Below are 22,288 nucleotides of genomic sequence, written 5' to 3'. Positions count from 1 at the left end.
AGCCTCTACTCTAGCCTCAGTCCTGACTAAGACAGACTAAGACAGACTAACCTGTGACGGAGGAAAGCCATCTTCCAGAACTAGCTTTCAAGGTTGGTTTGTTGAATCAGACTCGATAGAAAATTCGACATCGAAATTCACGCTATCGTGGCTATTCCGGATATACCGGATCAGATATCATCCATTGAACATCGAGTCTAGCGGGTTATGATTTCCGATAACGGCTCGAAGCATTTCGAGTATTGTGACTTTACCTTCGGCTTCTCAAGCAATCAGAGCCGATAGCATCTTTGCAAGGAAGAGTGTCAGTCAATTCATCGTGCGCGTGACTACGTATGCCAAGATCTACCCCACGCTTGAGATCACCAAATTCATACTACCCCTCACCACCAGCCAATCCTCCGGAGATATAAGCTGCAGTTTGGTTACTTGAACTCGGCTGATTCACCGCTGGCTCACGTTGCATTACATTAACGCTACGCCAGATAGGAAGTTCGCAGAATGTCACGTAGGCATGGTGAGATGCGGGATATGCTGGCTTTGCAAGAGAGATTGACTCAAGGCATTGGCCTTCGACAGTCTTTCCTTGGGGACTGCCTTGATTATGCTTGCTTATGGAACTTTTGACCCTTGTAAGAGGGGTTCATGATGTGATGAGCATACGGCACTCTTGAAAGTGCACATTTATAAGTAACTCAGACATGTCTGAAGAGGTAACATCACTCAGATGACACCGGACTTTCATGATTATCAAGTACATTGTGGGAATACTGCGGCAGCTTCGTCATGCGACAAACTCTTCTGTCATTGACCTTGATGGCCACAGGCATCTACGCCTGCCAACGCGACTGGGCCGCCCTGGACCGCCGAATCAAGCGCCACAGTCACCATGATCATGGACACAAGAAGCGAGATTTGGCAGTAGAATACCCACCTTCCCTTACAGAGTATGAGTCGATACTTGTGAACTCCTTTGATAGCAAATCGCTAGACGAATGGTCTCACTATTACACATCTGGAGATCATCTCGGTGGGCACAACCGGACTCAAGCCGAGTGGACACAACAAAAGTGGATTGATGCTGGCTGGGATGCTTCTATTGAGGAGTATTGGATCTGGTATACTGCTCCGCTTGAGACTACCTTGAGTTTGAGCAGACCAGATGGAAGCATCCACAACGTCAGTTTGATTGAGGACATGCTGGAAGAAGATCCTACGACGAGCTATCCCAACCGAATTCCGGCCTACCATGCGATGAGTGGAAGCGGCAGTATTAGTGCCGAATATGTCTACGTAGGGTATGTTGGACCCTGGTGTCACGAATTAACCGCCATTATTATAACTGACTTAGATGTAGTCGCGGACAGAGGGGAGACTTTCAAGCTCTGAAAGATGCTGGGATTGAACTGGAAGGCAAAATTGCGCTCTCCATGTATGGTGCGATTTATAGAGGGACCAAAGTGAAGAATGCGCAGGTGATAAATCTCACCAGATTGGCGGGCTTGTTTTGAAACGCTGACAATCTAGGACAACGGCATGATCGGGGCTGTTCTCTTCACCGACCCTCTTGACGACGGAGAAATCACCGTTGCCAATGGCTATCTTGCGTACCCAGGTCAGTCATCGTTACCGTCCCTGGTCCCAAATATTCCACAGGAGGCAGACTTGGCTGACTCATTCGATGCCCCTAGATGGCCCTGCTCGAAACCCTTCCATGATCCAGAGAGGCAGCGTCCGCTTCTCGTCGCTATACTCAGGTGACCCCTCTACAGTTGGATATGCCTCAGAGAAGGACGGCCCGAGGAACGACGTGACTCCCTACAACCCTACCATTCCATCCGTGCCCATCAGCATGAAAGATGCGGTACCCTTACTCGCCGCTCTTGATGGAAGCGGCTTATCCGCCGAGCAGGTTAACCGCAGCAGCTGGATCGGGGCGTTACCGAACATCACTTACAGCAGCGGCCCAACACCAGGTGCCACCCTTGACATGGTCCATTTCATGAACCAAACCGTCGCACCCTCTTGGGATGTTATTGGCATCATCAACGGAACTCATCCCGACGAAGTGCTCATCATCGGAAACCACCGCGACGCTTGGGTTATTGGGGGTGCAGCGGATCCCAACTCGGGCTCCGCGGTTCTCATAGAGCTTTCTAAAGCATTCGGAAAGCTCCTGGATAAGGGATGGAAACCCCGCCGTACGATGTAAGTGTATTCTCTTCGGCCTCATTCAGTAAATGAGGAGCCATGGCTCATGTGACGTCTAGCATCTTGGGTTCTTGGGATGCCGAGGAATTTGGCTTGCAAGGGTCGACTGAATGGGTAGAAAGTCACTTGCCTTGGCTCGTGACGAACGCTGTCGCCTATTTGAACCTCGATGTTGCTGTTTCGGGACCTCGGACTGCTCTATCTGGGTCAGGTGAGATCCAGACAGTTGCCATTGAGATGATGAAGAAGGTCCTTTTCCCAGAAGACTGGGTCGTCGGCCCAACCTTGTATGACATGTGGTTCAACACTACCGAGGGCGAAGTTCCTCCTCTGGGAAGCGGCAGTGATTATGCTTCGTTTTACCACAATGGTATCAGTGCGGTAAGTATCCTGGTATACCCATTCCAGGATATTTGATGCTGAAACAAAAACAAGATTGATATCGGATCTGATGGGGGAAAGACTGATCCCGTCTACCATTACCACGGGTAAATTTCAGGCCTTTCACATGATATCTGTGGTGTATGTGACTGATAGAGAATAGGCACTACGACTCGTACACCTGGATGGCAAAATTTGGAGACCCGGGCTTCAAGATCCATCGGGTAATGGGCCAGTGGCTCACCCTGATTGCGTATCACATTGCCGATGATGTGATCATCCCATGGGATCTGCCCAATGCCGGACGTGTACTACGAACCTACTTTGAGGACCTCAACGAGACTATCGCCGAGGACTACCCCGACCTGAGCCTATCGCCCATCAACGACGCAATCACCGAGTTCGAGGCCGCAGCCGAGCGCATTGCCACAGTCGCCAAGCAAGCCCTCACCTTCAACGACACAGTCCTTATTGACGTGATCAACGGCAAGTACCGAGACTTTTCACGTGGCTTTGCAAGCGCTGGCGGTCTCCCTGGGCGTCCGACATTCCACAATGTCATCAGCGCTCCCGGTCTTGATAACGGCTACGGCGCCGATGTCTTCCCCGCCGTGCAAGATAGTCTCAACTCTGGTAACGAGACCCAGGCAGAAGAGTGGGTGGAGAAGAGCGCTTCTGCAATCTCCCGCGCAGCGGAAATTTTAAGCATCTGAAATATGCAGGTTTTTGTGTTCTCTTTGCCTTTTTTCTGGTTGTTACTTTACATGAACTGCACCTAATACATCGCTCCAAAGAAATCTAAATATCAATCTGCTTCGCAGTACAGTCAGGGTATTGTCGATGCTTTTCACACTCCTTCACCAGTCCCATTACCACCAACATTGTCGTTTACGGATACATAGTCAAACAGGCATTACCAATCGCTGATCTTGCTCCCCTTCTGTGAGTCTCCGTACAGTGAGCGATCCCGGTCGCTGGGGGAAATCTGCAGCAAGCTATCGCTTGTAGTAAGTCGCTTCAGCGGTACCCGATCGGGCGTCAAGGTAGCCAGCGAGTCTTTCTTCGTAGAATTCGCGGTCGAACTCTCAGCGAGATCATCTGTGTCAATGGTTGCAATGTCCTGGGACACGATCTTGACGTTGCCGGAAGCTCTGGTGGAAGTTCTATTCGTGGAGATGTTGGTGACGTAGAGGAGCTCGGGGAAGAGTCGTCGGACGAGGGCCCGGGCTGCAGGCATGCATGCTACAATTGTTCCCACGCAAAGCTCAATATGAGACCAAAGTGCCAGGCCGAAGAAGTCGTCTGAGAATAGTACATTAGCAAGAAGTATGCAATGATCATTGATTACCGTGGAGCTTACAGGTCGGGTTCCACGACTTGTTGAACTGCGCTACGCTGCGCAAGCGGATAGCACTGACAATCGTGACGCTGTTACATACAGGTTAGTCAAGATGAGGTAGCTGTAACATATGCGACTAGACTCACAAGATTCCCACGCCAAACATGGACATGATCCCTGCTTTCTGCCTTTTCTGCAAGTTGAGCTTGTAGATCTGCGTCGCTGGTAAAACCAGCATCCAGAGATCAAGAGCAATGTTGATGGCCGCATGGGACAAAGCCATGGCAGACAAGTCGATGCATTGACCAGGATGCCTGCCATCCCATCCAAACCAGAAATAGCTTAGAGGCTTGCATTGGTTCAGGTTGACGATGACAAATGTGACGCATACGACGATGTTGAATATGTGTGTCGCCCAGAGGATTCGGCGGAAAGTCTCGGTGAGTGCTCCGAAAATGCGCAAGTACAGGAACAGTATCGAGGCTTTGATGAAGGCGAGGGTCACAGAGTAGACAATCTCAAAGGCGAAGAAGCCCTGAATCATACATGTTAGTAATGTCCTTGATGTCTCGTTCGATGGGTATGCTGGGTGCCCGAACTCACCCTGATGAAATTTGTGATCTGATCCACTGTGAGCGTCCAAATGTCTTTTCCAAACCCTTCTTGCCTTCCAAGATGTGTAGCAACCAAGAACGCAATCATCATCACCTTTCGATCTAGCGGTCAGTTAAGTCCTCATCTCAAGGCTGCTCTGCTGGGCTTACGTATGCAAATGTAATGGTCGTATCGTCTAACCCCCACGTCGATAAACCTATCCATTTCGTCGCCAAGCGCATCGCGAAAGACAGGGTCACCACCGCGAAGAGAAATGATGGAACCCATGCGATGGATACACCTTCATCGTGATATGCGAACCCGCAGTCTTGCCATGTTCGATTCTTCGTGACTAGCAGGCTCATGTTAGCATCTCCCTCCGTAACGTACTCTTACATCAGCTCGATATACTCACTGAGAGCTTGCTGCACACTGCACTGGATTCGAACGCAATGGATCACGGCCATGTTATAATTCATGTCTTCGCAGAGACATGTCGAGTTACTGAACTGGCATGCTGTGTAATCGAGCGGTTCGAATAGACATGGTAGCTAGGGTGACTTGTCAGCACCCTCCGACCTCGAGTGCAAAAGGATCCTGAATGACTTACTGCACAGTCAGGTATATCGTCGTACAGGCCATACACTAAGGGTAGGCATGTCAAGAAAGACAGGGAAAAGATGTAGGCTTTCATCGCAAAATTTTTGTGGTTTTCGCTGTGGTATCAAATTGTGCGGTGTTCAAATCATGACGGAAGTGAAGGCGTCCGGGGGCTCGAAGAGCAGCGTTCCGATGAACACCAAAGTCAGAAATGACCAGAGCACGAGATTGGGCAGAGAATGAACAAGAAAAAACTGTGCAACCATGAGGGGGAGAAATGCATGGGAAGGGTAACAAATATGGGTGAGGGTGCGGCTCGGATCAGCCGCCGGGAAGGACGGGGCGTCGTCGTGCAAGCCACGGCGGAGATGGCAAAGCAGCCTTCCGGGTGCGGACAAGTCGGCCCAGACCACTGGGGCCGTCATCTGAAAGACTGCATGACGCTTGGAGGGGAAGAGGGGATGGGGTGGGCGTGTTCAGGTGTCATCACTCGTACGCTTCTACAGTATCCCACGTTTTCCGCCCGGCCGATGACTGCCTTGGGTGTGAAGACCATGGTCTCCTGGGGTGACTTTACGGCTAGACCCTGAACCGGGGGACAAGGTCTCAGATGCCCGCGGACAGATGTCCCGCAGATATTCGCTTCTCTCGCCGAGGCGTGGTCAGCGCCCCAGAATCTGGATCGAGGGGATGATCGGAGCCGGCAAGAGGTCTGAAGTCCGTGTGGATTGGCTCGTCGTTCGCTTAGTTAAAGTTTGAAAGCCTTTATGAGGAAGATTTCCGACTTCTGGAAAGCACGTAGCGGGTAAGCAGGCCAAGCAGACATGGCAAGACCGCCGAGGGTGGCTCGCCATTCATCTCTGGTGTTGGCGGAACGAGAAGTGTGTTAACCGAATGCGGCTCAAAAATGCTTTCAAGCCTCTTTTTCTCTCTCGCTTTCTCTCTCGCTTTCTCTCTCTCCCGACTACGCCCCATCCTGCGCCTCACCAGCTGCCGAAGGCACAGTCAAGCTTGACCATAGCTCAGAGACACGACTAGCTCCGATTTGGGCTGTGGCGGCTTGCCGACTCCATGTCGGATCAGCCACTAGGCCTCGAGCATCCCTTTCAGGAATGTGTTGGGGCCGGGCATTATCACGTTTCGGGGCATGGCTCTCGCTTGGCACCGCAACGCTAGCTCTGCATTCTTTCGATGTGTAACTGCACTCTTCCGCTTTGCTGGCGATATGCCGAAGATGGCAACGAAGCCTCTTGGCGCAAGGAAAAGCCGGCGTCAGAAAACGAGAGGAATTGCCGTTGAACCAGAGTTCTGGGAAAATGGATTTCGCTTAGATTGATGATAACCTCAAAGAGAGACTCCAACACGGCAGACCATAGCTCGACAGCGCTGTGCTGGCTCTTGATTGCGCCCATTACCTGAACTTGAAGAATCGAGTACTATCAGTCGATCAACTCGCAGGGTCAGTCAATTACGGAGGCCAATGTGAGATCTGAGTACTATGGGTTCATGACCACATACCACGTTCCCGAGCTCGAAGGCCTCTCTGTGTCGGACTTCCGACTTTGCCAAGTGTTTCCGATTCCCAGTATGATACCATGCGACCGGATGTGGATAGAATCTCATCAGAGGCACGAAAATCTTCAACGAAACCCTCCCAAGCGTGCTGTCTCTACACGGCTGTCGGGCACACCTTAACGCACGCGGCCTCCGTCAGCTGTCTCTCCCTCCTCGATCTTGACCGAAAACGTGTATACCCGCTTGGCAGATTCCGAGTTGTGCCATTCACTCGGCAATGACAATGTAGCATTCCAGAGGTGGGTTGAGGGGGACAACAAGGACACCGGTTTTGTGTAACCGAGCTTATTGTCGACACACTGAAGATATACCCCGGGGAATACAAGTCATCCGCCTTCACGCCTGTTATAACAACGGTTTCCCTCGTTTTCGGCACTTTTCTGCTGGGTCTCCATGGTCTGGACTTTGCCGGTCTAGTGAACCTGGAACGTAGGTTTGGGCAATATCTGATCAACTGTCCTGCTTACGCATCCGTTGAACGTGCAACGAAGCATGTAAAGCATGTGGAATCCGAGGCCCTGGCCGGTTACAGTTCTGTCCTCAAGTCATTCACTATTTCTCGTGCATGCGTCCAGGCTTCTGGACCCCCACTTTCAGATTCAAGCCAAGGCCACTGTGGACGGTACGATCACTTACATACTATGCAGGCACGCAGGCTGTCGTGTCGACATTTGTCATTGATCAAATATCCTCAACCCAAATTCGGATTTCATTCACGGTGGCAGTATGTGCTAACTAATTATGAGCTGATATTCTAAGAATCTCCGGGATACCGAAGCTAAGAGGGCAAATTAACTTCGAGGTATCATAGTGTTCACCATACCTAGACGTTACAACCGAAGAGTCGAAGGCTAAAACGCCAACAGCCGAGTCTGGATGACACCACCCTGTGCCCAGGGTTTATCTATATCCTGGTCAGTGAGCTTGACGGGTTGTAAGCTCGATCCGGAAAACAGTGTGGCACTACTCCTTTGGCAGCAGCTGGGCCCCTTGGGCGATGGACGCCTATCCTTCCCCGTATAGACTTCGTCAACTATTAGACCCCGGACCTCCTGTGATCCACCAATCTCATCGAGGCAAGCCTCAATGAAACTAGCTTTCCGGCTTTTGTTCTTCTGTGGGAGGTGTTCTAGCCCGGTCTTTCTGTCATCTCCTTATGAGACCAACGCTGTTTAGATTGTGGCTGTTTGTCGGGGTAAAAGTACAAGTACTTTATCAGGCTGTTGAAGGTCATATTCTTGTTTACCTACTGACCTTCAGATAAGTAGCTGGTGATACGGATGATAAGTTCAGTCGAGCCGAAGACGTGCAGCCTCGTTCCATTGCCGTGCTCAATTGTCAGACTACCTGACTCAACCAAACTATACTACCTGGCACCATCCTCCTCCTGATCTTGCAAAGCTGGCATATGTTTTCACGCTCTAGACGACTCATCGGTCTTGACTCTTGCACAATACCTCATGTGGGAGAGAAACAAGAAAATGAAGGTTCAGTCCAGACTACGCGATGAAGTCTACTTATGTTACTTCATTGTGTCGCAAACCGTTCTTGGTGCCAAGTCATATTTGCATGTCACGTTGATTATATGCATATCCCAAGGATTCATAACTGATAGATAACTTAGATACCGGAGTCAGACGCTCAGATGAGTGCGTGTGATTTCAGCTCAAGAGCTAGCTTCATACCCTCGTAAACAAGTATTGCAGTTTACCTACATAAGGCCGGGCTTTTACGAACATGAATGAAGCGATATTTGAATCATGAACAGCTCCATCTTCTTCCCAACCCAAGATTCCCCATACTATTCCGCGAGCAACTGGCCCTTCGAATCTGCATGTACTTACACGACATTGACCACTGGAAGATATCACTCGTGTGGGGGTGTGAATTTCCACGGGTCCGTTGCACTGTCAACACTACCTTGTTTGATGTTGTGAGTACATGTTCCATCATGCAAGTAATCCTAATGTCAACACCTAAGGTGCCAGGTATTATATCACTGACATGTCAAGAATGACGCGACCTGCTGTTCTCCGCTACTGTACCAACAGAGTAGGCGTCGAAGCAAGTCCCAGTCCAAATTGCCTAACCTCGGGCTGGAAGCTCGAGTTTGTGGTTCACCGAACATCTCGTCGTAGGTGGGTCCGTCCCCCTTTTCATCCCATCATCCAACCCACCTACAGCCTCATTCACCTGGACTGCAGGCGCAACCACACACCGCCCTCCAAACCCTTCATCTACAACTTTTTTCTTTCGACGAATACCAGCCCTGGGGGACGCCCCGGGGGCGCATTAGTCGAGCGGTTAAATACGGAGCAGAAAATTCCCTGAGGGGGTGGGACTTTCATACGCCCAGGGTTCAACCATTCGGCCGAACTTTAAGGATAATTTTTCTAGAGATCTTTTCTTTTTTTGAAGATTATGTGATGTTCATAATTGGCAGATTTTGTTGTCCACTTGGTCCTTTTTGTGTCTTTTGATAGAGCTTAGTGGTCTATGACCACCGGAAGGATGTATAAGAGACGTTCACAGGCATGGTTGGTCTAGAGGCAAATTGACATAGCACGTCAGTGCCAGAATTATCGTGCTGGAACATCGACAGAAGAGGTCAATATGGAAGGTGGTATGTGCCGTGCAAACGGTCCTTCTACCCACCTACTTCCACTTCGCAGGAGTCGATGGGCCCGTTTCATCCTCTTTCATGTAAGTACGAATACCTAAGTAAGAACGCAGTTCAACATACAATCTTTGAGCTTTGTCCCGGACGAAAAGTTGCACAGCTGACGTGTATACCAATAGATTTGAATGTGGGATCATTTAGACCGCTACTCAGGTAAGAGCCGCCAGCATCGATGTACGACATGTCCTATGGCTGCCTACTATACATTTCGGTATTATTAGCTTTGTGATGGCAGAACTGGCCTTTGAGCCCTCACATATCCTCACAGACACCTTTTCGCCTAGTAATCTCAAGCCTACGACTCCATACCCCTCCAGTGTATTGATTACAACCTTCACTTAAAGTGCACGCCCTCATTGTGTAGGTTGGTAGATCTCTGTATTATCATTATGTTTGGTACCGAGCTATATCAAAAACTATTACCACAGGTTGCGGCCACGAGTGTAGTTTGCTTTTGGGTGAGCGGGAGTCTTACGAATACATTGGGTCTCTGATAACCTCACTCAATCCTTTAGTGCCATGCCAGACCATCGTGCGGGCTGCTTCCGAGGTCTCCAGAGGCAGAGGCTCGGTGAACGACAGCCATGCCGAGTGGATGAAGGCTGAAAGTTTTGTTTTATGCCGGAAGACTTGTAGATATTGAACCCTTCGACCAGGGCTTAAAAAAGCGCTGAGAATGTATCATTCGACAAACACTGTGATTGATCATAGGTAGTTATGATATCTTCCAGATGACATACTCAATAACCGTAACCGCTGTTTGATGTTCATGATTGTAATCAATTACACTGGTACCAAGCGTCATGAAACAATCAGACGACAGTCGTGGGCACGTCATTAATGTCGCCTCGTTGTCATCAGGGGTATATAGATGCGTTTGTAACGTGCGTAGTTCCTTCCGGAATCACGCCGTCAGACTTCGAGCGCTTCGCCTGGTGTGAATTTTCATTGCCCTTATTTGAAGCTGAAGGATTACTGTTGGTTTGCGTGTACCACAGGTTAGTCACACAGGTATTCCTGGTATCGCGATCGGTAGCAATATCGTTGGGTTAATCTGGTGTTCTTGTTGTTGTTATTGTTCTTGTTAAGGAGAGTATCTAAACGCGAAGGCTCGTGATATGGAAGGAGGGAGCTGAGGTGTGTCACGTGCCGAAGACACGTGACATAGCTCGGCTCCGTGTATACCTAGCGATTGCCGTTTGTTCCCACAATTACAATCTTCCTGTTCCATGTGAGGACTTAGCTTTCCTAATTGGATATTGCGGCTTACACAATTTCACGTCATCCACGGGAGCTCCGCTACGCAATCAAGGGTTTTCCATTTGTGGTATCACTACATGTAGTTATCGAACGGTCTGGTCAGGTTGAAAGCCATTCACGACCCCATAGCTCTAATCACTGAATCTTACCATGTTAGCGGTAGTAGATTCTTCATTCCATCTCCAACCTGTAATAGGCGAGAATTGCTGGGAATGTTCAAGGATGGAAATACTGCCTCGAGATTGTCTCACTTTGGAGGATGATGTGTTGTTATTGTAGTAAATTGGGGTCCATTTTTGCGTTCATCCCTTCCCAGCCTGCCGGTAAACGTGCACTGCCCACGTACCCGAGGATTGTCTGAGCCCAGTTGGGGGCTATTGAGCTTGGAAACTTGCGGTCCGCGGATAGCTGATGTACCCGAGGATTGATCGGAATTTGAACAAATTTCTCGTTGTGGAATACCCTACTTTACCAAAGGGTTCAAGAGATACTATAGCCGGGCGGCCGGGGAAGTAGAATAACCATAGAGTACTGCGAGCAGGGGGCCTGATTGAAAGAAAAGAATCTAGCTTTAGCGTAAGTTTACCATTGACTCCATAAACAATGATTCGAAATCCGATTTCCTTGATTGACAAACTTATGTCGTTGTTTGCATCTTTGGGTAGTCGCCATTCACTTGTTCTCGTAAATGATCCGGATGGATGATGGTTCCACTCGCTTAAGGTAAGGTAGCCAGCTCCAGAGCAAGACCCTGAACTCCACACGATGAATCCTTGCAACTTGGCGTGCGTATGGAGACGAGATGGGTGGGTCGATGGAATGTCGTAAGAGGAGCGTGACTAGCATGTCCCCAGTGACATTCAAGAATTGCTAGGGCAAAAGGGAGGGTTAAAAAGTGAAATAGCTTCCCGCACTAGCAGGCATGGGCCAAGCCTTTTCGAATTATTCGTGAATCCAGAGTGCGCAGTAGCAACGTGACACAGCGGTTTTCAGTCTTAGAATCTTCGGGTCTTTCTTGAGGGTATTTTGGACCACTCCGTCATGGACAACTCCGACGAGACAATGTAGTGGTTGTTTTCCTCGATCATGAGTGGTTGGAGGTTGCACCGAGAGACAAGGCCCAGCCACGGGAGGGCAGACAGAGTGAGAATGAGAGTGAGAGTGAGAAGTGAGACTCACTGAGAGATTGAGAGTGAGACCGAAAGTGAGAAATGCCATGTTCCAAAGTACCATGGAGCTTGGGCCCCCACTAGACCGCTACGGGTACACGTGCAGCTCATTTCATTCGTCAATCAGATTTAGCGCCCTCGAAAAACTCAGACAGGCCACCGCGGATTGGTTGGCTGAGGAGATTAGTCATCGGCTGGTCCAGAATAAGCGGGTCTACTGGCCGACGCGGGTTGGTCCTTTTTTTTTTTTCTTGTTCGTTTTTTTTTTCTCTTTTCTCGTTGCAGCTGTTTGTCACCACTTCCCACCCCCCCCGACCGTCCAACCACCACGGAAAAAAAACCACAGCAGGTTGTTTTTCCAAACCTGCCTCACCGCCCACCGAATGTTCGTTCCCGCGTCCATACCCTCCCAGGATCTTCGGATGGAACAGGCCAACAGTCAACACAATGTCTTCGGAGCAAGATTATCAAGATCTTTTCGGTCCTCAAGCCAAGAGGGCCAAACGTGGTCGAGTAAGTCGATGGGGTCGAACCTCCTCTCTGCGTGATTCCCGTTCCCTGTTACCGGGGTCTGGGTGACATGCCAGGGAAAAAAAAAAACTAAAAAAAACTTCTTTGGACTTCAGCTAAAATTTTATCTCTTCTCTCTCGACGAAAACTGACCTGTTCCTCGAGCAACAGCTGCAAACCGACAAGTCCGCGAATGCCATTCGAATACGCGATAATCAACGACGATCACGCGCCCGCCATAAGGAGTTTGTCGACGAGTTGCAGCGCAAGGTCCAGGACTACGAGAAGCGGGGGACCCAGGCCTCGTTGCAGATGCAAAAGGCTGCTCGAGACGTCGCCTTTGAAAACTCACGATTGGCGACCGAAAACACTCGTTTGCGCGCCCTGCTGGTTAGCAAGGGCGTATCGAATGGAGAGGTGGACGCACACTTGCGATCGTTCGATGACGAAGGCAGCAAAGGCTCGCCCACCGCGTCAAACACGACGACCCTCGCTCCCATCCTCAACACACCCATTCTCCTCGAACCATCACCGACCCAATTGCCTCCGCTGCAGGAACACTTTGGCAAGGCCAGCTTCTCGTCCGAGACGGAAAACGAGCATCTGGCATCCAAGAGGAAATTTGGAGACTCGCTGCTCCCGCCGGTACTCACCCTTACTCCAACTCCTGATGTCCAACAATCCTCCCCGCTAGACAGGCTCGCCGTCCTCGCCGACGCTAGTCTCAATCGCTCCTCCCAAACTGGCTCGGCATCCAACACTGTCTCGGAACCATCCAGGAGCCCTCATCCCTATCATCGTCGGAGTGAGACACCTCCCCGTCCCTTGGAATCCCATCAGCAGCCCCCACCGGCTGCCTCGCCGCTCGAAATGTCTTGCAATGCTGCGGCACGTATCATTGCCGATATGCAAGGACAAAGCGACGACCGGGCCACTCGACTGGCTTTGGGCTGCGGCGCTCAGGATGAAGAATGTTTTGTTAGAAACACGTCTGTCTTCCGAATGCTCGATCATCGATGATGAGACCAGCCCCAAACGGTCTACCAGCTCGCGACAGGCTATGGCTCCTGTATTGATGACTCATGATACCCTGGGTACTATTTGTACAACTCTACTCAAGTTATTTTCGTCGCTAGTATGGATATCCTGCGCATCAACAACGCGTGTGTCTATTCGAAGACGCACCAAGGGGTCCTTTCGCACCCCAATACCGCCAGTTCATCACTTCGGAAGCCGATGACAACGGTTGAGTGCGACTAGCGAAAAGTTGTTCCTCAATAGGTGTTATCATCGACGGACTAGTCAGGACGACCTGATGCGTGCGTTCGCTTCTGGCGCGGGAATACTGCCTACCACAGAGATCGAGGATTGGCCGCCCAAGCTGAGGGCAGTCTCACTAGCCACACGGTAGATTGACGGATCGCGTTTGAGGTCGACCACCTCCGCGGCTCTCCGGCAGACATGCTTGGCTCAGATTGATACCCTCAGCTTTCCCTGCCTCTAAGCGTCCGCATACTGTTCAAGCCGCAAACCAGTCGAATATCGATCAGCTGTATCGTTTACTGTGGAGAGCGATCGAAATTGAGGAAGCTTGCGTTGTGCGTCATCCTGCGATCGCACCGGGAGCGCCCAGGAAGCGGCCGTCGATTTTCACCCGTTGCATTTCAGTGATGTCCCTGCCCGAGTCATTATGGACTCCGCGCTGAAGGAGCCCGTGGACTCATCGCTGGGTCACCGAGCGAATACGCCAGGTTCGACTTGGGCGAGTGCACGAAGCTTGAACCATGTCAATGGTGAATGATCCATCCAAGAGCGATCGACACCATCCGAGTAATTGTTACCTAGCTGTACATGTAATGTTATAATGTAAAAGGCCACGAAGCCACGCCCTCACCACTGCCTAAGCTGAGTTACGTACTTGCGATTCCTCATACCTACATATATCAGTGTGTGCATATGCTTAGGTAGCATTCTCCTTTCTGTTATCGTCCAGTCCATGACTTCTACTCCCAGCTTGCTCGATCTACATTCGCTAGTGCATACTGGTTTGTCGGTCTGCGTCAGTATCCACATTTCAGATGATGCAACCATATTGGATTTCTTTGCACATCGAGATAATACCTTGTCGTTCAGTCACGTTTCTTGTTTACTCAGTCTCGAGGATATCACAGACAAGTCACCAATACTTCGCAACACGAGTCCGTCCTATTCAGCAGGCTTGATAGACTGCACAAATCGAAACAAATCCGTCGGATCATAATCAGCTTTAATCCACTCCAACCTCCTCAGATTACTCCCCCAATACAACGGCACCGCCTCGCTCGCACTAAACTGGGAATCAGGATAATTTGCATACATCCCCCACTGATCGTTACCCAGCCCCTTGGTGATACTCTGCCTCAATCCCTGGAGCAGCGCGAATCCATCTGAAGGGTACGTCTGGCTCGTCGAGACGCCGTCCTTGAGCTGGAAAAGGAGCATCTTGTCGCGGTGGACGTAGGCGGTGTCGTTGGTCTTGAGCCGCGCCACGGCCGAGTTTGAGCCCCCATGAAAATTCATGTGCATGTACCAGGTCCGGGACGCGGTGAGACCATTTCTCGCAATGGTGTCGACGAGAGATTGGAAGGTTGTTTTGTTGAGGGCGGGGGTTGTGAGGCTTGATGCGTAGGAGTTGTCGTGCTGTTTTATCGTCTGGTGTCAGTGAATTTCCTCCCTTTTCCAGCTTCGGTAGGGTATGGAATGAAGGTCTTCGTTACCTCGTTGTACGTTGCCGTCGTCACGTCAATATCAGTCACACCCGCATAGTGCTTGATGAAGTCAATCCATCCCACAGTCTTGGAACTAGACACCTTGGCGCCAATCTTCGCAAGCAAAGGCTGCACTGTCGCGCGAAAGCCCACATCATCACCAACATACGCGCCATTGATGTAGCTCCCGTCATTATTAAACGTCGTCGACATCGTCAGCTCCGCCGGCATAGTCTTTGCGAATTCCTGCGTATCGACCAGAACCTGTGGCAGCTTCGCCGTGTCCCAGACTAGATCGATGTCGAAATACGTCACTTTCTCGGGCGCGGCAAAGGTATTGAACTCAAATTCTGCCACGATGACCATGGACGAACCCGCGCCGCGGACAGACCAGAAGAGGTTAGGTCGCTCGGTCGCTGAACAGCGCGTGATTGTGCCATTGGCGAGGACGACTGTTGCGGCTTTAATCCAGTCTGCGGCGAGGCCGTAGGTATGGGAGACCATGCCGTGGCCGCCGTGCAGAGCGTGGCCGCCGACGCCGACACTGGGATACGTGCTAGTCAAGCCACGATGAAGCTGCATTGATGAACGAGTTCAAGACTCAACAATCAACCAAATCAACACTCACGCTGGGCATGTCCCATGAGATATTGCTCTCTTTCCCTGCTTATACAACTCCGTCGCAAAGTGTCCTAGCCGCGCACCAGCCTGGACCTTGGCTGTTCCATCGCTCGCGACTGTCACGCTGTACATGCGATCCAGGTTTATCACAAGATGTCCATCTTCGCCGCCGTACCCGGCCGAGATGTAGCTGTGTCCGCCACTCTTTGCACTGACGCTGATGCCATTCTTGGAGCCGCATGTTACAGCGGAAGCGATCTGAGCGTTTGTGGTCGGGAAGGCAACGAGAAGGGGCTTTACGGGGACTCGGAGGTTGTATGGCGTCGGAGCTGAGGATGCGATGGGTACGGAAGCGGTGCGGAGGCAACCTGTGAGGTCGTCGAGGGGGGCGCTGAGGACGAGGGTTACCTGAGCTAGGAGGGCTATTACGAGATGCATTTTTGGCGAGTTTTCGATTCTCATCACTCGCTTTGGATGTTTTCATGGACTAAGTCAGTCGGGGAAACTTGTTTACTTATGAACTCTCATAGGAGGCTCTACATCACGCCAGAGTCTTGGCAAATTTGATCATGCCCTCATTTTCCCACACAACCTGCGCCGAGTCTTCCTCCCGAGCTGGGATTTTGATCTGGTATTTTGATCCTGTGAGTAGCTGGATTGCCTCAATTCATGATCGTCTTTCGGTGGCTGCAGCCGACTGGGTGAATACGCACACCTGGTCTGGGGGTTCCTGTCGTTTCCCCAGTGTGGCTGCATAGCATTCTCGTCCCGTCCCTACGAGAACCTGCAGGTCGGGTGCGCTGCATGTCAGCTCGTGTATGCGCGTCTCAGCCCATGAGATTTCGCTTATGTAAAAGTCAGTAGTAATTGCTGAAGGACATTATGCAACTCGTCCAGGTGACTACTTGAGAACCTTAGCTGAAGCAAAGCGATATTGTCTGGCCATGATCTTGCCGACAAGATTGATTGACGACACGGTACATGTATGCAGATTCTACAACGAACCCCCTAGAACTTGATCAAGTCTGAGCCCAGAGTTGAAAAGGAACAACTTTTACTCTCAATGTCATAGACTTTCCTACGAAAACTGTATTCGAGCAGGACACTGTTAGTCCTAAATTTCATCTGAGGTACCTTAACTAAGTATAAATTCTCAAGTTCGACATCAGCTAACTCGATGTTATTTTACTTAAATCTCCAGACGTTTACATGCTCCAGACTGCAGCAGGCCGGATGGATCTGCAATGCATAGCCTCACTATAAGCGCCAGTGGCCTTTGGAATGCAACCCAACAACTCCCAGGCTTCTCATCAGGCTGACTGACTGTTGGACAGTCGACCTCCAGAGGAGCATTTTTCAAACGTTCAAAGACTTCGCATGTCCTTCATAGGGTTGGCGATCAATTATAATTCAATTGTGGTGTATCACAAGTACTGGTCATCGATGTCCAGTATGAGTTCACCAAGTTCGCCAATTTCACCTCCACGAGCGGCTTACATACCAAGCAACCACACCGGTAGAGCCCATGATGAAGAAGCTGGGAGCGAATCCGTACGCCATCAAGATCATTACCAACCCTCATCGTCTACTCATCAACTCAAAACAAACGCGAGCTCTCCCATGTCCTTGCAATCCCGCATATCAATCTTTCTCAACCAACAAGTTGTTACACTAGACGTACCAGGACACAAAACCACCATTCAACTCCCGTGGTTCCAGCGCTTTGTTAACGCAAGAGACCAAGCTGATATTGAGCTTCCATTAGTTGAACATCGCCCACACCCCGCAGAGTCCGCACCAGGACTTGCCGAGCTGCGACAGACCCCTACTGGAACCTCTGACCACCCAGCCAGGACAAAAGAGTCACCAGAGAGTACCCCTATAGCGGTGCCTTCTTCAGTCATTGAAGGACTTGCCGGTGTCAAGAAAAGAGCCGGTCAATTGAACATTACGAGGAAGGTACCCAGTCCGCCACACCCAGTCGTCCAACGTAGGAATGAAATAAATGAAGTTCTTGAGCCACTTTTCTCCAACGCCCCGTTCATTCTGATATGCGAGGGAAATGAACAGGATGCCTTAATCTCTCCGGTCAGACTACCAGATGCATTGGATTCAGTCAGCTTGTGGGCTACTCTGTCTGGAGTTGCGCGGCAGCGTGCTTGGCGATGGAAACGATTGCTGGGCCCCGAGAGACTTGAGCTAGTCAATGTAAGTGGATATCGTATAGTTTTGGATATGGAATCACCAAATCCAAGTTACGATCCAGATTGTTGCTGATTTTGAAATCCGAAGCTGAGAATCATCGGCCGGCACGCTCGTACACTGGGTGCATTCCGGGGACAGTTCCAGATCGTCAACATTGCCAAGAGAATCGAGGAGCTCCAACAGATAATCAGCAAATATGAGTATTATATGAATGAACCATCGAATCCCGACGCGAGCGAGTATTGTTGCTACCATGACCTAGAATTGGACATGGTCATGCACGGCTACGAGGTGTGCTACTGGGCAAGGGGGGATGACTACACAGTACCCAAACACAGCTGTTGCGATGTTCAAACGCATGTGGACAGGTTGACAGAGCTTTCAAAGCTCAAGATGGCCTCAGCCTGGCACATGATCCTGGCCTATCCAGAGCTAGCCGCGGGAAATGATGTGCTTTACGATAAATGGATCTATTCCTCCAAGTGAGCAGGTTTTTGCTGTCTTTGCTGTTGTGTGATGATAAACCTTACTTGCTGACAACTTCTCCAGAGACATCATACCACCTATGAAATCTGCCCTGTTTCGGGCAGTGGCAGATATTGAGTTCATCGGCTTCCGCATCGTGGAATGGCCCTACATCAGCTTTAGCACACCATCTATGACTATTACGGTAGGGAGCACAGTGGTTTTTGGCCTATTTGTCATCGTTTCCCAAGCCATATATCGTGACTGGGGAGTTGCTTATACGGCAGGTGCCTTTTTTGTGGCCTTGGCTGGAGTGTTGACTACCTGGATTGCTTGGACATCGACAGGGTGATACCATCTTTACTACCGCCTCAATCCCGAAGTCGTCTATGTCTATTGTCTCCAATGCTACGGAGGGCATATGATAGGAGGTGGTTCGTGTGTTAATGTGGGTTCAATGTCGGTCATGTCTCTTGAGTTAGGGAGACACAAATCGAGAAGGGCACACTAAAAAGTGGAAGCTTTGGTTCGCCCTCCTCACTAAGAAAGAGCCTGGGTGAAGAAACCTTTCAGGCTTTCATTTTCCATAGTCTACGATGCTCCTTCTATTTGTGTCCAAGTGATAGTAGACGCACGTAACAATCTTTCGGCTTGTACGTCAAACCTTCCCTGGCACCGTAGCCAGACAACTCTCTCGGGCACGGAAGAAGCTGAAAGTTCCACACAATCTGCGCCAGAATGATTCTCAACTCCAAGTAGGCCAGCCTCCTCCCGAAGCATCCGCGAGTTCCCAACCCAAAGGCTAGTTGAGGCCCTGCCTGCTGGTCAAACTCAAAACCACCGGGTACGCTAGATGACTCGACGAGCCATCTCTCCGGCTTGAACTGCCCAATATCATCGTCATCCCACGCCCGGGCCTTCGCACCTTGGCTGCTCTGACTGCGATTTGATTCTTCGACGTTGAATGCCGGTTTCATCATGCTGTGGCCCTTGTTCAAGCACATCACAACCGTTCCCTTGGGAATGTGGTGCCCTAGCAGCTCGGTGTCACAGGTTGCTTCGCGGTCGACTAGTGGCGTTGCGCCGCCGCATCGCAGGATCTCTTCCACTGCAGCATCAAGGTATGGGACTTTCGTGGTTCCTGCAATCTCCTTGACCGTCGGACTGCGTTTCTCGGCGACGGCATCAGCAAAGGTGGCTCGTAGTGCTTCGCGCAAGTCGGTCTGCTTTTGGGGGTTATCCGCGAGGAGTTTGATACCCCAACACATGGTGGTGCTGGTTGTATCGTGGCCTGCAACTACTACCCCAAAGATCTGGGACAAATGTTAGTTTGCGGCTTGGAGTTTGCCTGCAGATAGTCCAGCACCTACCTCGTCAACCATGATCTCGGAGAAAAAGTCCGGAGCCCTGCCCTCGCTCTCTGCCAGCTTCTTCTCTCGAAGCACAACAAGCTCAACAGCAGAGAGGACCTTGGACTCCTCATCGCCAACTTCCTGTAACCTCTTTAACGCCTTATAAATCTCTTCTCGCACATACGTTCTCTTAACATGGAAGACGCGACGTAGCGACGGGAGTCTCTCGACAAACCACCACTTTATTCTCGGAATCGGTGAGCCTTGAAGGTATTCGATCGAGTTCGCTACACCGAGCGTCGCCTGGATCTTTTCGTCGCAATCTCCCGTTGGAAATACCAAGGCCTCGTCGCTGCTGGGACTCGAACCCCGTAGGCGCTTGATATCCTCCGCACCTAACCCCTTGACGAGGTCCGCTGTCGGGCGAAGCGCGCTGCTAAGGAAGCTGCCGCCAAATGTAAACGCCATGACGGCGTCCAGAGAACCGTAGTAGATATCCAACTCCGCAGAGAAAGGCCTACCCTCTGCGATGCGCGCCTTATCGTTCCACAGCTGAATGAGTCTCGAGACCCCCGCATAGACCGTCGGTGCCGCTACTTCGTCGAGGAACTGCGGCGACATGAGGTCCTGGAGGAGCCTGCGGTGCCTCTTCCACTCGTCGCCGGTCTTGAGGTGAATGTGGTGGTTGCGTCCTGCACCCTCGAGGAGGTCGGCATCGAGAGACGATCGGTCAAAGTCTTTTCGCCGCATGAGGATGTCCTGGGCTTCCCGGAAGTCGGAGAGGATCAACAACGGCTTGCCGAGGGGACGGACGAAGACCTGGAAGAGTGGCGATTTGAACTTGTCCGCCTGCTCGTTGACCCAGGCGTTGAACTCGCCGGTGCGTTTGATTCCCTCGAGGACGGAGGGGATGTCTCCCAGTATGCGCTTCGTCGCTTCCGCATTGTAGGGGATTCCGGGGATCGGCTTGGGCAGAGCCCAGTTGTACAATAGATAGAGGAGAACTCCTGCTACAGCAAGGACGGCAATATGCGATGCGGAAGGGGAGGACGATATTGTAGTAGCATGTTGGTCGCCCAGAGTCCGCCCAGGTAGTGCGGTGCCTAACATCGTGGGTGGATGTGGGAGGTTGTCGTAACGCAAGCCCAGGGACACAGATGCAATGATGTAGGCCCTCTCTCTTCACACCTGAATGAATACGATTGATTCAGCTGGCATCACTACCTTTATAGAATCAAAGCTTCCGTGCAAGGAAGATAGCAATAGCGGGTTCGGGATGGATCCTCGGCCGTTACCCTCTGGTAGTGTGGGTGTTCCCCGATTTACCTTCACGGTTCTGAAGCCCCCCAAAGATGAACCAGGTGCCTGGACCACGGTAGATAGCCCGCGGATCACCGATTGCGGCAGATTACTCCACCAGGGCAGAAGGGCAAATATTAGAGTATCATCAGATTGGGCCCCTGGCGAACGTCTTTCCAGACACGGCAACCGACTCGCGGGCGGGTTGGGTGACGGGTCGGGAAAGACGATGCCGGGTAAGGATGACCCCCGTAGGAATCATCGCGGTCCTTCGCAGGGTTTACGCTGGCACAAGCTCTATCGTCCAGTTGACGGGGCGCCAAAGCATGCTGAGGCACGCGAGCCTCGGGAACTTTGGCGTGGTCTTAGCGTGCTATGGCGTGCCACGTTCCTTTTACGATTTGGGTTGTCGGGACTAGCAGCAAGTGACAGGTCTTTGTCTGGTCAGAGATTGCTCCAAGAGGCGTCGCGCCCATGGCTAACTTACAGACATGAGGCTGAAATGCCGAGATTAAAGCGGCTCGAGGCATTCTTTGGCACTGTTTGGTTGGACAAACGTGGATGGATTCGGATGATGGCCTGGCACGCCTGGGTAGCAACAAGCGATTCACATTGAAATTTCTAGCTGCTGGGGGCTGAACTCGCCTGAGGCGAGAGACACTTGCGGCCCCGTGTCGAGAGGTTTAGCGATGCCAGCTGCTCCACCACATGGATGTCTTAGATTGTCTTTATATCGATGAGTTGACGAACCAGAAAAAGCAAAGTAGCGGTCAGCGAGGAATGAGGTGAGAAATGATGGATAATTAACTAAGGTACAACCGGGACTCCGGGAGTCGTCCCAACTTTGTGCGCACAGATGTTCGAGATGCGGCACAACTGATTTCCTCCAGTGACAAACAGTCAAGAAAATCATCTTCAACCACATCGAAAACACCAAAAGAGAATTCCTTGGTGGATTTTAACCACTGCAACTCCCCGAGGTGGGCTCGAACCACCAACCTCCAGATTAACAGTCTGACGCGCTAGCCAATTGTGCCATCGGGGATACGCTCGAAATGAGCTGTAAGGATGTTGTTGACGTCAGCAGACAGTGAGCGGTATTATCAAGTGCAGTGAGTACGAAGTACAGGTAGTTTAGAATGGACGGGAGTGGTTAGGCTGTTCTTCAGCACTCTAGACTGTAAGATACCGGATTACAGTATCAGTTGTCATGTTTGCTCTTCTTGGAGTGAGTATGGTTCAATTCCTTGGCGTTAACTTTGCAGAATCCTGAAAATCTT

The 22,288-nt window shown here is 50.9% G+C and overlaps 6 protein-coding genes and 1 non-coding gene across 7 annotated transcripts; 3 read left to right on the top strand and 4 right to left on the bottom strand.

The window, feature by feature from the left end:
• Positions 1 to 786: 786 nt before the first annotated feature.
• On the top strand, positions 787 to 3,305 carry BDP81DRAFT_393319 (peptidase family M28; the record flags this gene model as incomplete). Its single annotated transcript, XM_060587816.1, has 7 exons — positions 787 to 1,298; positions 1,358 to 1,475; positions 1,528 to 1,615; positions 1,692 to 2,208; positions 2,271 to 2,592; positions 2,647 to 2,699; positions 2,756 to 3,305. The coding sequence occupies 7 exons, from the start codon at positions 787 to 789 to the stop codon at positions 3,303 to 3,305; spliced, it is 2,160 nt and encodes a 719-aa protein (XP_060446224.1).
• A 200-nt stretch (positions 3,306 to 3,505) lies between these two features.
• BDP81DRAFT_317889 (CFEM domain-containing protein) lies at positions 3,506 to 5,219 on the bottom strand (the record flags this gene model as incomplete). The annotated part of the gene is made up of 7 exons (XM_060584302.1): positions 3,506 to 3,894; positions 3,953 to 4,020; positions 4,078 to 4,466; positions 4,535 to 4,639; positions 4,696 to 4,877; positions 4,941 to 5,076; positions 5,136 to 5,219. 7 exons carry the CDS (start codon positions 5,217 to 5,219, stop codon positions 3,506 to 3,508), a joined length of 1,353 nt encoding a protein of 450 aa, XP_060446223.1.
• Positions 5,220 to 12,114: 6,895 nt separating this feature from the next.
• BDP81DRAFT_211613 (uncharacterized protein) lies at positions 12,115 to 13,827 on the top strand. The gene is made up of 2 exons (XM_060582671.1): positions 12,115 to 12,322; positions 12,485 to 13,827. Exons 1-2 carry the CDS (start codon positions 12,257 to 12,259, stop codon positions 13,337 to 13,339), a joined length of 921 nt encoding a protein of 306 aa, XP_060446222.1. The 5' UTR covers positions 12,115 to 12,256; the 3' UTR covers positions 13,340 to 13,827.
• Positions 13,828 to 14,524: 697 nt separating this feature from the next.
• BDP81DRAFT_448741 (uncharacterized protein) lies at positions 14,525 to 16,125 on the bottom strand (the record flags this gene model as incomplete). Its single annotated transcript, XM_060592328.1, has 3 exons — positions 14,525 to 14,998; positions 15,076 to 15,610; positions 15,695 to 16,125. The coding sequence occupies 3 exons, from the start codon at positions 16,123 to 16,125 to the stop codon at positions 14,525 to 14,527; spliced, it is 1,440 nt and encodes a 479-aa protein (XP_060446221.1).
• Positions 16,126 to 17,117: 992 nt separating this feature from the next.
• BDP81DRAFT_517012 (uncharacterized protein) lies at positions 17,118 to 18,870 on the top strand. Its single transcript, XM_060595890.1, has 3 exons — positions 17,118 to 17,895; positions 17,980 to 18,374; positions 18,442 to 18,870. Exons 1-3 carry the CDS (start codon positions 17,131 to 17,133, stop codon positions 18,707 to 18,709), a joined length of 1,428 nt encoding a protein of 475 aa, XP_060446220.1. The 5' UTR covers positions 17,118 to 17,130; the 3' UTR covers positions 18,710 to 18,870.
• A 92-nt stretch (positions 18,871 to 18,962) lies between these two features.
• BDP81DRAFT_317872 (cytochrome P450) lies at positions 18,963 to 20,819 on the bottom strand (the record flags this gene model as incomplete). Its single annotated transcript, XM_060584299.1, has 2 exons — positions 18,963 to 19,670; positions 19,728 to 20,819. The coding sequence occupies 2 exons, from the start codon at positions 20,817 to 20,819 to the stop codon at positions 18,963 to 18,965; spliced, it is 1,800 nt and encodes a 599-aa protein (XP_060446219.1).
• A 1,160-nt stretch (positions 20,820 to 21,979) lies between these two features.
• Positions 21,980 to 22,053, bottom strand: BDP81DRAFT_t144. The gene has a single exon. It is a non-coding gene; the product is annotated as a tRNA-Asn (tRNA).
• Between the last annotated feature and the right edge of the window lie 235 nt (positions 22,054 to 22,288).

Source organism: Colletotrichum phormii, assembly GCF_030913505.1.
Source record: "Colletotrichum phormii strain CBS 102054 chromosome Unknown BDP81scaffold_8, whole genome shotgun sequence".
NCBI classification, from domain to species: Eukaryota; Fungi; Ascomycota; class Sordariomycetes; order Glomerellales; family Glomerellaceae; genus Colletotrichum; species Colletotrichum phormii.
The sequence above is the reverse complement of the archived record's forward strand: the minus strand, read 5'-3'. Positions and strand labels throughout refer to the sequence as shown.